This window comes from Hetaerina americana, unplaced genomic scaffold, assembly GCF_022747635.1.
Source record: "Hetaerina americana unplaced genomic scaffold, ioHetAmer1.1.p SCAF_24, whole genome shotgun sequence".
Classification (NCBI taxonomy): Eukaryota; Metazoa; Arthropoda; class Insecta; order Odonata; family Calopterygidae; genus Hetaerina; species Hetaerina americana.
In genome coordinates, this window is record NW_027286808.1 from 1652701 (window position 1) to 1668651 (window position 15951).

A 15951-nucleotide genomic window follows, 5' to 3' on the forward strand; every position below is an offset into this window, starting at 1 on the left:
CTTCATATTCATCTTTATGGTCATGTTATCAATCTCAAATTTAGTTGCTAATTACATGCAGAGTCTTTGGAATACTCAGAGGTTATTAATTTTTCTTCTTCTTATGTCTTAAATTAAATATTTATTTTTTGTTTTAAAACAAAGATGCATGCATGAAATGTATGTTTGCATTCAATAGAGAAACATTCAAGTTTGTTGAAATTAATTGTTTTAGGCAGTATTAGAGTTTTTTCTGGTTACTTGAACTTCATATTAAATCAATTATAATGGTACTTCAACTTTCAAGTATAATGCATTCTTGTCTTTGGTTCATATCTTAAAACCCAATTTTCCAAATTATCTAATGGGAAATTCATTAAAATATTTTCATATTTAGAAATTTTGGAAACATTACAAAAATGCATGTTTGCAATTGTAACATATTTTTATACATGAAATATTTGCTTTTAAATGTCAAATATAAAAACCATTTTCCAATTAATTTTTTTAATCAATGTTCTTATGGCTGGTTTTGTGGTTCAGTTTTTGTTTAGTTGTCATCATTTGGCTTTTTTGTCTCATAGGAATCAAAATAGCAAATATGCGAATCATAATAGCAAAAATGTGAACAAGTTAAGTACTTGATGAACATTAGTTACCTACCAAGTAACAACTGCTATTACACTAGAGAAGTTTTAGCACTTAACATGCATATATGCTACAGTATGAGAGTTGAGCATGGACTCATAAGGTATATATTGAGAAATGCTTACATGTGGTTCATTAATGACATCACTATAAGTGTGCGGCCTTGAGCAAATTTTATTGCACAGGTGCTCAAAGAAAGTAGTATGTGATATGCTGCATTATAAAGCCAATACAGTTAACATGCCGGCCAAAATGGAATTCAATAAAGTTTCACATGTTGAGTGTCTTGACACTCAATGTGTGAAGTCAAGACTTTTGTATGGACATAGAGAAAACAATCATCCACATAACCTTAAATGTTTGGATTTCACGCACCTTTCTCACACCAAGGCTTAGTGTGGTGTGAGCTCTGCCCTAACCTAGTAATAATTTCACATGACATTAGCAATTGTGGTTTTTTGGTTCTACACTTTTACATAGAAATCAAGTCAAGCCTCACCAAAGCTTAGATCCAACTGTAGCCCTCCCAATGAGGTGACTTCACTCAACAACTATGAATTAAATATGTAATTTATTTGATCACATTTTCACTCTATTTACTTGCCATAAATGAATGTTTTGCCTTGAAGATTAGAAAATTTTGAACAGAAATGTGAGAGAAACTAAATGAGTCCCCAATGCATTAGTAGTACTAGTATGGGAATTGTCTGGAGAAATATAAATTATAGATTCTGGTGTGATATGGTGGAACTGATCCATAATAACAGAGAGAGAGAGAGAGAGCAGTCTTCGTCTCTGTCAAGATAAAATTGAAAATTTTTCCTCAAAGGATTTTCCCTGGAAAAATTAATGTGCTATGCATAGCCTTGTACCCCGGGCAAGGAAGTGGAAAATAAAATTGTGTCATCACAAATGTCAAAAACTGAAATAATTTAGGCATTGGATTATTTCTGCAGTTTTCTCATACAGCTGATAACTAAAGATCGGCTTGTGGATTCGTTGGTGGAAAAGCTCTGCCTGAGATTTCAGACTACAAGTAGCGGTGCTTTCATGGATAATGCTCCAGCAATTCCAAAAGAGAATCCACTGGTTAATGTTATTGCAAGTGATGGTATGGCTGGGAAAACTCCAATGACATCTGAAGAAGCTCCTGCACTTCAACAAGAAAACAAGGATGATGATAATGAGGTAAATTGTTGCAACAGATACTGTCACACAAGCAGAATACAAATGGTACTCAAAACATCTGCACCCAGCATTTTATTGAATAAAATTCTTGGATTAAGGGTTTTATATTCTTTAAAATTTTAGTATAAATATTCTATGAACACGACTGTATAATGATGCTTTTTTGTGTCAACTACTTCTGCTTTAATTGACATTTCATTCTATGTAAAAAAATTCACTGATAAAAATAGATATTTATGATGAATTTATTATGTCATAGCCAGTGAAGGAAATAATATGTTTTCCTCATTCTATATTTTCCACCAGTGCACTCGCTTGTAGCTAACTAATTAATAATGATAAAATGTGCTTTCTTTTAAGTATGAAGGATTTTTTTTCAATTTTTAATACAATTCTTGGTACCAACATATCACACTGTCTTCAATTTTTCTTTTTTCTTGAAAACAAAAATAATTATTATCAGTGTGTAAAAAATCAATATTCTATTCTAATTAAGTTTTTATTCCAAAGTTGAGAAGTTATATTTATGGTCAATTGTTGGTTACAGTGGGTATATTTGCCAGTATTTGTGGGATGAATAGCTGAAAATTTCCCTCAATTTAAGACCGGATTATTGTATTTCCAATATCATCATTTTTAATATATTCTTATAAACTGAATCCAAGTTATGTGGAATGTTCAAGTTATATTTTAAATTACTTATTGCATATTTTGTTAATGTAGTTCATATTACCCATTGAGAAAAATTTTATAATGAGGAAACCAAACTACCCTTTGTCTGTTACATAATCCTAGGATATTGACTCTGAAAAGCCTGAAAGTGTTGAATTGAAGACCAGTGGTGAAGTAGGAAAAGATGCTCGAGAAGAAGATGAGAAACGGCAATGGCGTGATCTTGCATTTTGCCTGTCTTTACTTCCTTACAACTCAGAGAGGGCCATCCGTCGCCTGATGTCTCATATGCCTTGCTACGCTGATAAAATAGCCAAGGAACCACAGGTTTATGCATTCTTCGCATCCATTGTGGAAGCTGCCAAGAAGACGGCCAAGGCTGAAATGAAGGTGCTATAATATCGTGTTTTTAACCCAGATACATGCATGTTTGGAGTGTTTATTCATGGCTTTGTCTCAATTATGTAGCTACTAAGAAAAAAACTATAACGAATTCTGTGACATTGAAAATACTGTAAAAGTAATAGTTTCGTACTTAAATATTTAATTCTAAACTATAAGGGTGGTTTGCTGGCATATGCCATAATATCTAACCACCATTAACAATATCAATATATTATACACTCAGACATATATTGCTGTAAATTAGTATGTGGCCCGAAAAACATGCACAGAGGACAAATTCTATTTCTTGCTTTGATGGCTGGCCCCAGTTGGTAGCTGATTACTGTGATGTTTAAGTTCATGACCATATTCTTGTTCTGAGTAAGAGGATGTTCAAACCATGCTTAATTGGCCTTTACATATGTTTAATGGATGAATAGATTAGACACTAGTATCAAGGTACTAGATAGATTTCTGGGTTATATTCTACTAGGAACTTATGTGAAAATCTAATTGTAAGATTCTGTTGAGTATTTATAGAAGTGAAAGTTGTTTCAGTTGGATTTGTGGCAGATTGACTGTACCAAATTGCATTTTCTGAGACTGATTGCATTTTTTTTTAGGCTGTGGTGGATGAATTTGAACAGAAAATTGAAGAGTGCATAAAAACTGCTGATGAAGAGGGCAATGTTCCTGATGCCATCAAAAAGACCATCCAAACACCAGGTATATGATTTATGAATTAATTGTACAAGAGTTGCCAGAAAAGTTTCTGACAAGACCAATGATATTGGTGAATGTATTTACCCCATGAATAACCTTCTTTATGCTGATGACATAAACATTTTTTCATGTGATAGACTACATGGGACAGTATTGAGCTGGAATGTTGTTTAGGGAGACTTGAAGAATGGGTTTCAAGGAATTGTATGAATCTAAACATAAAAAAATATACTATAAGGTTGTCCCAAAAGTAGTTGGACTGAGTTGTTTAAAAAATATACATTGGACAGAATTGATACATTCGCTTAAAAGTCTTTGAAGTAGCACCCTTGTTGGTCCACACACTACTTCCAGCAGGTTTTCCACACATCGTACACCTTCTGGAAGGTGGTGCCTGGAAGCTTGCTCTCGTCACCCCCCTCACCCCCACAAACAATTGGCATATTTCGACGCCATGAAGGCATCGAAATATGCCAAAATGAACGGAATTCCCGCTCCAGATGTGATCTGAAAATGTTAATTGAAGGGAACTACCTTCTTTATTACATATGTTCAGTGGAATGTATTAAGTTATTTTAGAGGAAACCAGAGAAAAAATGCATAAAATTCAGGTCAGGAGGTAAAAATATTTTTTTCATGCAATGAATTCAAATAAGAAATCTTCTTATCTGCCACAGAGCAGAGTTCTAGAATTTATCATCTTTTTGATTAAAAGATTGCACTTATTTATGCATTCTGTTGAATACCAAACAAAGCACTTTTTAATGCATACGGCCATGATTTGTCTGGTGAATTTTTCTGTGACCTATGATGAAGTCTGAATGCAATTAATTGTCTGCATTCGGGTGTGGGATAATAGTCTAAACATGCTTTCAAATCAGTTCTGTTTACTGTGACTCTTTTAATTGTTGTCTTTATTTCTGAACTTAGCTAAAAAGGGCCCCAGTGCAGTACCAAGATCTGTTACAAAGTCTGCTAGACCTAGAAGGAAGGTTGTTGCCTCAAGTTCATCAGAAAGTGATTTTGAATCACCAACTGAAAACATAGGTACTCAATTTTCTTATTTGTTTTATTAAGTCTGCATTATTTTTTCCGTCATAGTGTTCGGTAAGTTATTTTTCACCATTGCTTTATTTATACCCTATGTATAAAAGAGAGTGTTTTTATGTATGTAGACTTGTCCAAAAATGTTTTGGCCACTTGCAGAAGACCCAGGTAGTTGAAATTTGGCACACTGGTAGCTATAATGTCAAAGCTGACAAAAACAATTGAAACCCCACAAGAGGCTCTTACCCCCTATCATTTAAGAAAACATTCGTCTCCATAAAATAGAATTATCTCAATAGAATAGAAAATGCACGAAGGAAAGACTAAATTCCATGCAAGCCATCACTGATTCTGATATGAAAGTAATGAACTATTTTAACTATACAATGGATTGACTATTTTTTGCATGCATGGCATTCTTGAAAATTTGACCTCATGCAGAAAATTTCTTGATGTGAGATAGAATCATGAGATGAGAAATTATACCATTCTTCCCCACATATCAAAATGTTGAATATCATGTATAAACAAATAGAATTTAATGGATAAAGTAATATGTGCATGTTATAGTATTAGTATGCTGGTATTAATTTAGTAAATTTAACAATATATTTGAACAACTTCCAGTTTTGTGTCAAGTTGGAGCCAAACAAAAATCTCTCTGGTATTGGCGAAACTTTTTCTTTAAGGACTCTAGACCACCAAGTAAGAGTAGAATGAAGGGGGAAATTAGAAGCCAAATCATTGGTATCATCATAATCAGTTGTTCTACCTTATGGCAGGTTTTCCAATGGTTGACTTCCATTGGTGTCTTCCTGTCCTGAGCCATTCTCTTGGTTCTCCCTCTTCCACTTCCCATCCTTTACCCTTCTGTTTTCTCCTGCTGTTTTCTATCATCAACCCTGAGCATTCCCTCTTTACCTCTCTACTCTATGGGTCACTGCCCACATTTAAACATAGTTCAGTTGTTGGTTGTCAATGTCTGCCAGTTTTCAACAGGCATACAGTAATATGTAGGCTTATAAAAATGGTTACCAGCATATATTGAAATATTTAGGCTTACAGAAGGATAAAACATGTAGGCTTATGGAAATGGTTACAAACAAATATTGAAATATTTACTGAGATTGAAGACAACTGATGACAGCGCCTTGAAGTTCCTTGTCAAAATGAGCACAAAATATGTAGTAGCCTATCTTTTCAGTGGTGTTTCCATGCAACAGAGTCTTAAAAATACGTGGGAAACTTTCTGAATATTTCAGGTATCATGAAACGTTTTGTCATTGATTTTTAGGTGCAGTTTATTGTTCACCACAGATGGGCAGCCACTTCTTTCATCATCATGGACAGTTCTATTTACTGTTATGAACGAAAACACTGACCCCCCAACTCTTGTCACTCATCACATTTGGTTGCATTAGAGCACAAATTTCTCAATAAATGTCAGCAGCTTTGAAGTTTTTTTATCAGTAAAAACCTTATCACTGAACAAACTTCACATTTTGTGGAAATTTCAATTGTATTGATCATTTTGACTTGCTATTGTTAACAAACGACAAGTGGTGCGACCTTCCAACCTCTGCAGCTCAAGAAGTACTGACTTATTCAATACAGTGACCATTCGGCTCCCTGAACTACTTCTTACGCTACACTAAAATAGAGGTTACTTCCTGGACAGCCCTACAGCCCTCATCATATGTAATAATGAACATATTGTCATGTTCCTCAACTTGTATTACTGATTTCAGTCATAGCATAGGATCATAGCTGAATAATCTTAGACAATTCTCCTCATTAAATAAAGCAGTAATATTGTTTGTATCATAAAAACATTCTGTTAGTTCTGTAATTTAACAGTTGAAAGAAAAAGTATTGATAAAATTAATGATGAAACCAAACTTTTTTTAAAGTAAAATGGTAAGATTTGCTTACTCTTTCTCTGTAGTTTACTATTAATTATGTTGGTACTTAATAGTAAATTTTTTCTTCATTAAATCTAGTCATGAACAAATTTTCTAATGTAATTTTCTATGGATTGTGTCTGACAATAATATCAGTATATTATCATATATGGGAGTGTCAAAAATGCTCTTCAATATATTTTGTCATTCCTGTGGTCATATGGTATTAGGGCTAATGGTATGATCTTTTGGTTCATAACAATGGCTAATAATATCAAGCTGTAGCTCATCTAAAACTTGAAGTGTTCATGGTCACTGTAAATCACATGTTGGAGGCAATCCTGGTAAAATATGTCAAATTAATATGGTCATATTAGATGATGATTATTACCCTTTGTATGTTAATGCTCTATGTTGAGGGAACTTTAAAAATATGAGAGTACATATTATTAAAGGAAAAGGGGTTTCATTATTTTAATGTCTATGCTTTGTAGGGAAGAAACCTCAGTCAGCAGTGAAAAGTGTACAAAAGAGAAGAGGGAGAGCTAAGCAGCCTGTTGACTCTGACGATGAAGGTAAGGTTACTAATGGATTTTATAATTTGATAGGTGATGCTTTGTGAAAATTGATTTGTTAAGTATGAAGGAAGAATCTGAGAGTTTCCTGTGGAAATGCCAAGTCTCTGATTCTTTCTTCATGCTTAAAAAATGGATTATATAAAACAATTAAGGACTAAGTGCCAGTTACAATATATAAACTGTATTGTATGAAATTTCATAACAAAAAAATTTGGTCTAAAGGCTTTGCAATAAAGAAATAATTACAGTCGATGCACATACACATTCAAATATATGGATACATACCTGTATGTATGAATGTACATGCGTATATATACATGCATATATAGAAATATATACTACCTTGATCAAAAATTTCCCGGAATTTATTCAGAAAATTAAAAATACAAGTTTATTCATCTAAATCTATATTGTCCCCTTCAAAGTAATCCCCATCGACTGCAACACACTTATGCCAGCGCTTGATCCAATCCTCGAAACATTTTTTATATTCGGTTTTCGGTATGTCCATCAGTGCTTCCTGCGATTTTTCCATTACTTCCTCTCGGCTGCTAAAACGCGTTCCCCGTAATGGTTTTTTAACTCGATTGAACAGAAAGAAGTCACAGGGAGCCAAATCAGGTGAATTCGGTGGCTGTTGGATGGTATTTGTTGCATTTTTCGTCAAAAAATTACGAATAATGATAGCACTGTGCAACGGTGCGTTATCATGGTGCAAAATCCACGAGTTTTCTGCCCACATTTCTGGTCTCTTTTGGCGAATTGCTTCACGCAAACGTCTCATAACGCCCAAATAATACTCTTTGTTTACTGTCTGGCCTTCTGGCAAAAATTCATGATGCACTACACCGTTGTAATCCATGAAAACCGTCAGCATTGCCTTCTTTTTTGACTGAAAACGACGTGGTTTTTTTGGTCTCGGCTCATTTGGTGAACGCCATTCACTTGCCTGATGTCTGGATTGCGTGTCGTACTCATAAACCCACGTCTCGTCTCCAGTAATGATCCTTTTGATGAATGTGGGATCGGATTCAGCCTCGCAAATCATGTCTTTTGCGACGTCAACACGGTCTCTTTTTTGCATGAAATTGAGGTCTTTTGGAACCAACTTTGCTGCTACACGACGGAAACCCAAATCATTAACCACAATGTCTTGGGCGGATCCATAGGCAATGTTCAAGTCCTCCGCTATTTCTCTGATGGTTAATTTGCGGTTATTGACCAACATTTCTTTTACTTTAACAATTTTTTCACCGACTTTCGATGTCGATGGTCTGCCACTGCGTTCATCATCTTCGATTGACTCACGACCACTTCTGAACCGCTCGTGCCACTGGTAAACGACCGTTTTTTTTTAGAGAATCGTTGCCGAAACACTTTTCCAACATTTCCAATGTCCGTGCGCCACTAAATCCGTTTTTTACGCAAAATTTAATACAAGTTCGTTGTTGCAAATTTAAATCCATTTCTGAAATTGTAAAAAATCGCCAACACACACAGAGATAGATGTACTCTTGGCTACGTAACTTTTGCAAATGTCAAGTTATGACACTAAGATTTAAAGGGAATATCAACAACAGATGTACCAATTTAACAAAAAAAAACAGAACTCAAATTGGAACGATGGGAGCGCCACACGGTGGTTATTCCGGGAACTTTTTGATCAAGGTAGTATATATATACACATATATATACATATATATATACACATATATATATATATATATATATATATACATATACATACATACATACATACATACATACATACATATACATATATATACTTGTATATATATATATATATATATATATATATATATATATATATATATATATATATATATATATATATATATATATATATACTTGTATATATATATATATATATATATATATATATACATACACATATATATTCATATATATATACATACATTTATATATACATATATATATATGTATGTATATATATATACATATATATAAGTGTGTATATATATATATATATATATATATATATACACACATATACATATATATATGTATATATATATACACACACACACACAGACATATATATATATATATATGCATACGTATTTATATTTGTATGCACCCACACACATGGTTATTTATGTAAACTTGAATTAGTTCAAAAAAGAACAGGAATTTTGTTTTGTGCGTAATGTTTGCTCGATTCACTCAATTTTTTCGTTGCTTCATTGGTAAACATGTCTGAAATGGGTACATTTTTAGCCATATTGGATATTTATTTAGTCTGTTGGCTGCTGACAAAAAAGTTAGTTATATTTTGGTGGGATTGGCAATTATTTATTTGTATACAAAATGGATCAGAGAATTTGCATGAAATTTTGTTGTAAGGCTGGAATAAAGTAGAACAAAGTTAAAGAAATGTTGAATATTGCTTTTGGTGATTCTTCTTTATGTAAAACAAGGGTTTACCAGTGGTATTAGTGTTTCACAGAAGGCTGTGGAGAAGTTAGAGATGACTGACACACTGGATGACCCATCACATCAATAACTGATGAAAATGTGAAAGAAGTAATTATGAACAATTGCAAATTACAATCAGAGAAGTCGCTGATGGCATTGGTATATCAATTGAATCATGCAATGAAATTTTTTGGATGTTTTGGTTGTTAAACATGTGACAACAAAATTTTTTTCAAAATCGTGGAACAAAAACAGCAGCAAATGGAAATTATATATTGTAACGGAAAATAATTTCTAATAATTCCCATTTAAAGATAGCAGCTTGTTTCTGAGGCATTATATATTACACATTTTTGGAATTGTTATGATTTATTCCTTAAAAAAAACTTTTTAATATGCATAATTTGTGATTTAACTGCACAGAAAGTACCTATGCATCACAATAATTCATTGATATGTATGAATAATAAAATGATTCACAAAGAGTTTAATTACCATTTAATGTTGGCTTGCAGATGCACAGCTGGCAGCTAGGTCCAAAAGGAATCCCAGGAGAAAAGTTACATATGATGGGAGTGGTTCAGGTAAGTAGCTATTAGCTGAAAATTTCAAATTTAGTTTTCCCTTTTGGTTTCATTAAATATTATGGAAATTATATTTTTTTATTTAAAAAATCCAACGGTAAGGATATTGATGGTCTCTCAAATTCCCTGATGAAGGACATTATTGTGTCCATTGTGGAAACATTAGCAATATTACTCAACTTATGTTTTGTGACAGGAGATTTTCCAACAGCTCTGAAATATTCCAAAATACCTGTCGATAAGAAAGGCGATTAAAATGATTTAACTAACTACAGCCCCATTTCCATAGTCCCCATTTTTGGTAAAATTTTTGAAGCTATAATGGAAGATCAAATATGTGATTTTTTTGAGTCAAATAATCTGTTTTCCAAAGCACAGTATGGCTTTCGATCTGGGAAATCTACAATTTTGGCAGTATAGTCCATATTTAATTATGTCATTAATGCATTTGAGAAGAAGGAATCTGTCTCTATGACACTATGTGATCTTAGTGAGGCTTTCAACTGTGTTAATCATTTAATATTACTAACAAAGTTAGAATATTATGGTGTTGAGGGAGTTGCACTGAAACTAATGAAATCATATTTGGATGATCAACACCAGTTGGTTGAACTTAATGGCTGTTGATCTGCAGCTTTTAAAGTGAAATGTGGTGTACCACAGGGCTCTGTGCTTGGCCCAGTAGTTTTCATCATTATGATTAATGATTTGCCCTGTAATATGAAACCTAAATCTGTTTTATATGCTGATGACACTACTTTAGTGCAAAAATGTCAACATCTAAAAGAAGCAAAGGTATGATCTAGCGCTACGCAAAGACAGGCTAAGGAATGGTTTGATGTTAATCATTTACATTTAAATACTAACAAAACTCAGCATATTGTGTGCAGTCTTAAATCAAAAATAACTTAAGTTGAAACTTTTAAAATATTAGGAATTTATATTGATACAAAACTTAACTGGGAGACTCACGTCAGTCAGACCTGTAATAAACTGAGTAAAGCTGTTTATATGTTAAGAAAGCTCAACTTTCTCATTTCCAATGAGTATCGTTTAACACTTAACCCTGCCTTCTTTCAATGTCATTTGAATTATGGTGTTGAGTTATGAGGTCATTCCCCACATGATAAACAAATTTTGCTACTGCAAAAGAAAGATATTTGCGCTCTTGCTAATATACCACTATATGATTCCTGCAAACCTTTTTTTATTAGGATCATGGCTGTATTTAGTTTATATATCTTTAAAGCTCTTATTCATGTGAAAGTCAATATGGAAACTTACCAATTAAGATCTAATATACATAACTACTCCACAAGATGTAAATCAAATCTAAATACTATTTAATGTAGATTGTCATCAACTTATAACACATTTCATAATATGGATATATGACTGTATAACTATCTGCCTGTTTACCTGCTCACCCACTTTACTCATTGGATGAATTATTTTGTGACAATCTGCATCATATTTAAGAACTTATGTTTATTTATTAAATAATATTTATATTGACATTTAATATGGTTGTACCATTTTTCAAAATGAATAAAGTATTATTATTATTATTGGGATTTCAGAAAAAGAAAACAACCAAAAAAGTAGTGAAGAAGATAAAACACCATCTCCAGAACCAAAAAAACCAAAACGTGGAACTAGAGCTGCTCCTAGATCTTCTAGAAAATCTGCCAGGAACAAAACTTAATGATAAAATACAATCTTATTTTGTTAGTTTTAATACCTGTATATTTTTACCCTTTGACATGATAGTCTTACAAAAAAATAAAAATATTTTAATAATCAATGTGTATCTTTTATATAAAAACTAATGGGTCTGTTCAAACTCATTAGAGTATATTGGGTTTTGAGTTACTGATGACAAACATAAATTTCAAATATTTCAAATACCTAGATTTGCAGCATTTTTTTGTTAACTTTATTCGCTAATACTTGGGGTGAGTTTTTGAAATGTTCAATCTCCAATGATATATCCACTCTGACACCACTCTCTAACATGTTGTTTTCACTATCTACATACGTGTTTACGTTGGTCTTCCTCTATTCTTTCTTCCCTTCGAAGTCATATTTGGCCTGGCTATGGAAATCCTGTTCTTAATATCTGTCAAGATCTCTACTCTCATCTATTATCACCTTGAGATATATTATCATATGCGGTTTGTAATAAGAGTCCCCATCATGTTGACTGTACCCATATATTGTCCCATCAAACTAAACTTACACACCTTTAGTCATATTCTGAATATAAAATCATGGAGTGAATAGGTCCAATTATCATGAGTGTATCACTGATTGGTTCTGCATCAAGTATGGTACTGTCTGTAAAGGACATGTATGTACTGCATTGTTTTTCCTTGTTTATTGAATGTAATGGTGCCTATGACTAAATTAAATATATGCAAATGGTTCAGAGCAGATCTCTGGCATAAATTGATATGAACCTGAAAGCATTCCATCCTTCCTGCAGCTTATTTGATATAATTGTACTTGTCATTTATTACTCCTATGTGGATATTACAGGGTCCATACAATAAGTATCAGGACTGGTTCCAAAAATCAAAATTTATTGCAGTTATCATTACGATTACTTAATAATCTTCAACATACATTCCTCATGCATTGCTACACTTAGTTCGGCGCGTCTGCCACTCATCCAAAGCCCACTGGAAGTCGGTCGGTCGATTTCCAGAATACTACTGAGAGCCTTTGTTGTCACCACTTGAACCACCTCGATGTGGTCGCACCGATATCCTTAGAGCTCCTTTTGCGCTATCCTTTGAGGTAATAATGTTGTCGAGAAAATCTTCATCTTCCTGGATGCAGTCCAAAATTTCCACCTACAACAGTTTTTGTTCCTTGCTCAAGACTTCCAGCACCAGCTTTGCGCATGCTTTCCTCATCGCAAGATCCTCTGTTGCAATGGTGTGGATGGTTCCGACTGAGAGGCTGGTCTTCTCACTGATAAGGGCGATGGTTAAACACCCCTCAGGGTCCAAAACCTTTTTCACTTTGGCCAACTGAGCATCGGTTTGAGCGGTCATTGGGCGTCCAACGTGGTGCTTGTCTACAACGAGCTTCCGGCCTCCCTTAAACATTTTGGGTCACTCAAAAACTCTTTTGCGGCTTAAGGCTTCATCCCCAAAAGCCTGTTTAATGAGCTCAAGGGTCTGCGATGCTGATTTCCCGAGTTTAACGCAAAAATTCACAGCATAGCGTTGCTCGATGGTGCTCTCCATGCTGACGCGACGACACCACAAAAAATCGCTCATCACAAAAATCCCTTCCTGTCTCAACGCATGCCCGGAGGCGACTGAACTAAAGTGCGCCTGAATGGTGGGGGGCCTCTAAGAGCCGTAAGCTTGAACCCCCATTCACCACTCCGTTGAGGCTACAGCGAACCAGCCACTATACTTATTGTACGGCCCCTGTATACTTTGCAAATCCTTCCTTGAGATCTCATGTGGTACTCTATTGTATGTTTTACCCGGTAATAATTATGGGGAATGGACCTTCATTTTCTCCCCTATACTTTTCTACAAGTGGCCAAGCAGGCCTTGTCAGAGAAGAATTGTTTATGCAAGTTCTGTTGTGTTTTGTTATTTCTGTGTGTTTGACGGATCCCTAGCATAGGAGGAATCCTTTGTAAATCCTGAACAAGCAAGTGCTTGTGAATCCCAAAGGTCCCTGCTTTTGAACACACCCAAGTGAATGAGCAAATGCATGCGTAAATCCATTTTATAATTTTGTTTTCATCTGTGTCATTGACGGGTCACTGACATAGGAGGAATCCTCGTAAACCTTGAATGAGTGAGTCAGTGCGATTCACAAAGGTCTAACCCAACCAAGTGATTGAATGATTTCAAATGTGAACCTGGGCCTTTCCTTTTTGATTTTTGTTGTTTTTTATTCCTCTGCGAGTACAAAGGGTCTCTGGCACAGGAGATACCCTTGCTAACCCTGAGTGTGAGTGCGATTCACAAGAGTCACTCTTATTCTTTAACACACCCTTGTGATAGAGTGGTTGTTAGTTTGTTTTCTTTTTTATTAATTTTGCTTTATTTTTTTATTGAGGTATACGTGGGTCACTGTTTCTCAAACATACCCAAGTGACCTAGTGTGTGTTCCTTATCTTTCCCCTTACTTGTAACTTTTTTTTGCCTCCCCCTTTACAAACCTAGTGCCAATCAAGTTTATGGTCTCTGCTATCTTGCTTTCATTGCTTCTTGACCATAGGTATGTTCATTTTATATTTAAATTCTTTTCTACAAGTGTTTTGACCACAAATAGCGTCAGTAGTTGCATGGATCCAAGCTTGTTCCTACTTATATTTGTATCCAATCTTATTTTCATCTATAAGATCTCCTTCCATGATTTCATTGTATGGCTCACAAGTTTTATACCCATGTGATTCCCACTGTTGTCTATTCCTAATATTAGTATCTACACACCCGGGTACAATTGCTAAACTTGTCTGGCATTTTTTCTCCCCTCAAGATTTTATTAAATAATTTGCAATCAGTTAGCTAAAGTTTCAGCATCATTAGTATACTTCTAGACTTACATATCTCTTGATGTCTATAGCAGTAGCATTACATGAATGCAAATAGAAAATTGAACGAAACTCAGATATCAAATGAATTTAAAAATAAGTACTTAGTATTGACAAAGTTGGATACTATGAAACAATTGGGTGGTTATGCAATGTGCAGTGTGGCGATTGTCTCATAGATTGTGGGACATGAAATTGTTAAAGTATTGGTTATACAATGCTAGCAAAAGCATCATGGAACATATAATTGTTAGTTCAATAATGAGGCTCCTTGATAGATAGAGTTATTGATGATTAACCTGCATGATTTCCGGAAGGGTAAATTATGCAAGACCACTTGAACTTTTTGTTCATGATATTTTTGGTTCAGAGGGAGTAATTTTACCATGGATGCTGTTTTAGTAGCTTTTAAAAAAGCTTTTGACGAAGTACCTCATAGTGAACTATACACAATACTGGAAGTCTATGGCATAATTAAAAACATACCAGACTGAATTAGACTTTTTCAATGGTCGGGTATAAAGAGGTGATCATAGTTGGTGTTAGCCCTAATGCAGTGGAAGTCACTTCAGATATTCCCCAAGGAAGCATTTTCGGACCTCATTCCTTCTTTATGTTAACAACACTAACTAACTCTCAAGAGTAGGACTGATTTATTTGCTGATAATGCAGTGATTTACCGAGATATGAGTAATCCTCTGGGTAAAGTAGCTTTAACAGATGACCTTTATGCAATACAGCATCAGTGTGACACTTTTGAATTAAACTTAAAAAAGTATATAGTGATGAATAATTGGAAAATGCCTATTGCATGAAAAATAGTGAAATAGATTGTAGACTCAATTAAATACTAACACATCTTTCTTACTCGCCCAGCCTCTTCCGGTGTGAAGCACTTATGGGGATTGTGAGAGAAACCTAGCAAAAAATTATAATTAGAGTAGCAATGGGGAATGAGATGAGAAGGTTAAAGAACATATTATCTTTTGCTAGTTATGCCTCATCTACCTCATCTAGAATATGCTATTAGTGTATGGGATTCTCATGAAGTTGGATTTATTGTCAAATTAGATTGTGTGCAGCGTAGAGGAGATTTGTAAAATATTGTTATGGCAAACTGAAGTAGCATATAAAGATTATTAGGGTAGCTAGGTTGGGAATCGTGAAGTGAAGGTTAACTTACAGATTCAATCTCTTTTTTTAAATTTGAAGCAGGTCTGTTT

At 34.2% G+C, this 15951-nt stretch overlaps 1 protein-coding gene across 1 annotated transcript in view; it reads left to right on the forward strand.

The window, feature by feature from the left end:
• LOC139689524 (condensin complex subunit 1-like) overlaps positions 1–11866 on the forward strand; it is a 39339-nt gene extending 27473 nt beyond the window's left edge. Inside the window, exons 15-21 of the mRNA XM_071586697.1 lie at positions 1584–1815; positions 2611–2877; positions 3495–3597; positions 4525–4641; positions 7037–7117; positions 10093–10161; positions 11742–11866. Coding sequence (XP_071442798.1) covers positions 1584–1815; positions 2611–2877; positions 3495–3597; positions 4525–4641; positions 7037–7117; positions 10093–10161; positions 11742–11866 — 994 coding nt within the window. The remainder of the gene's footprint in view (positions 1–1583; positions 1816–2610; positions 2878–3494; positions 3598–4524; positions 4642–7036; positions 7118–10092; positions 10162–11741) is intronic.
• Positions 11867–15951: the final 4085 nt, after the last annotated feature.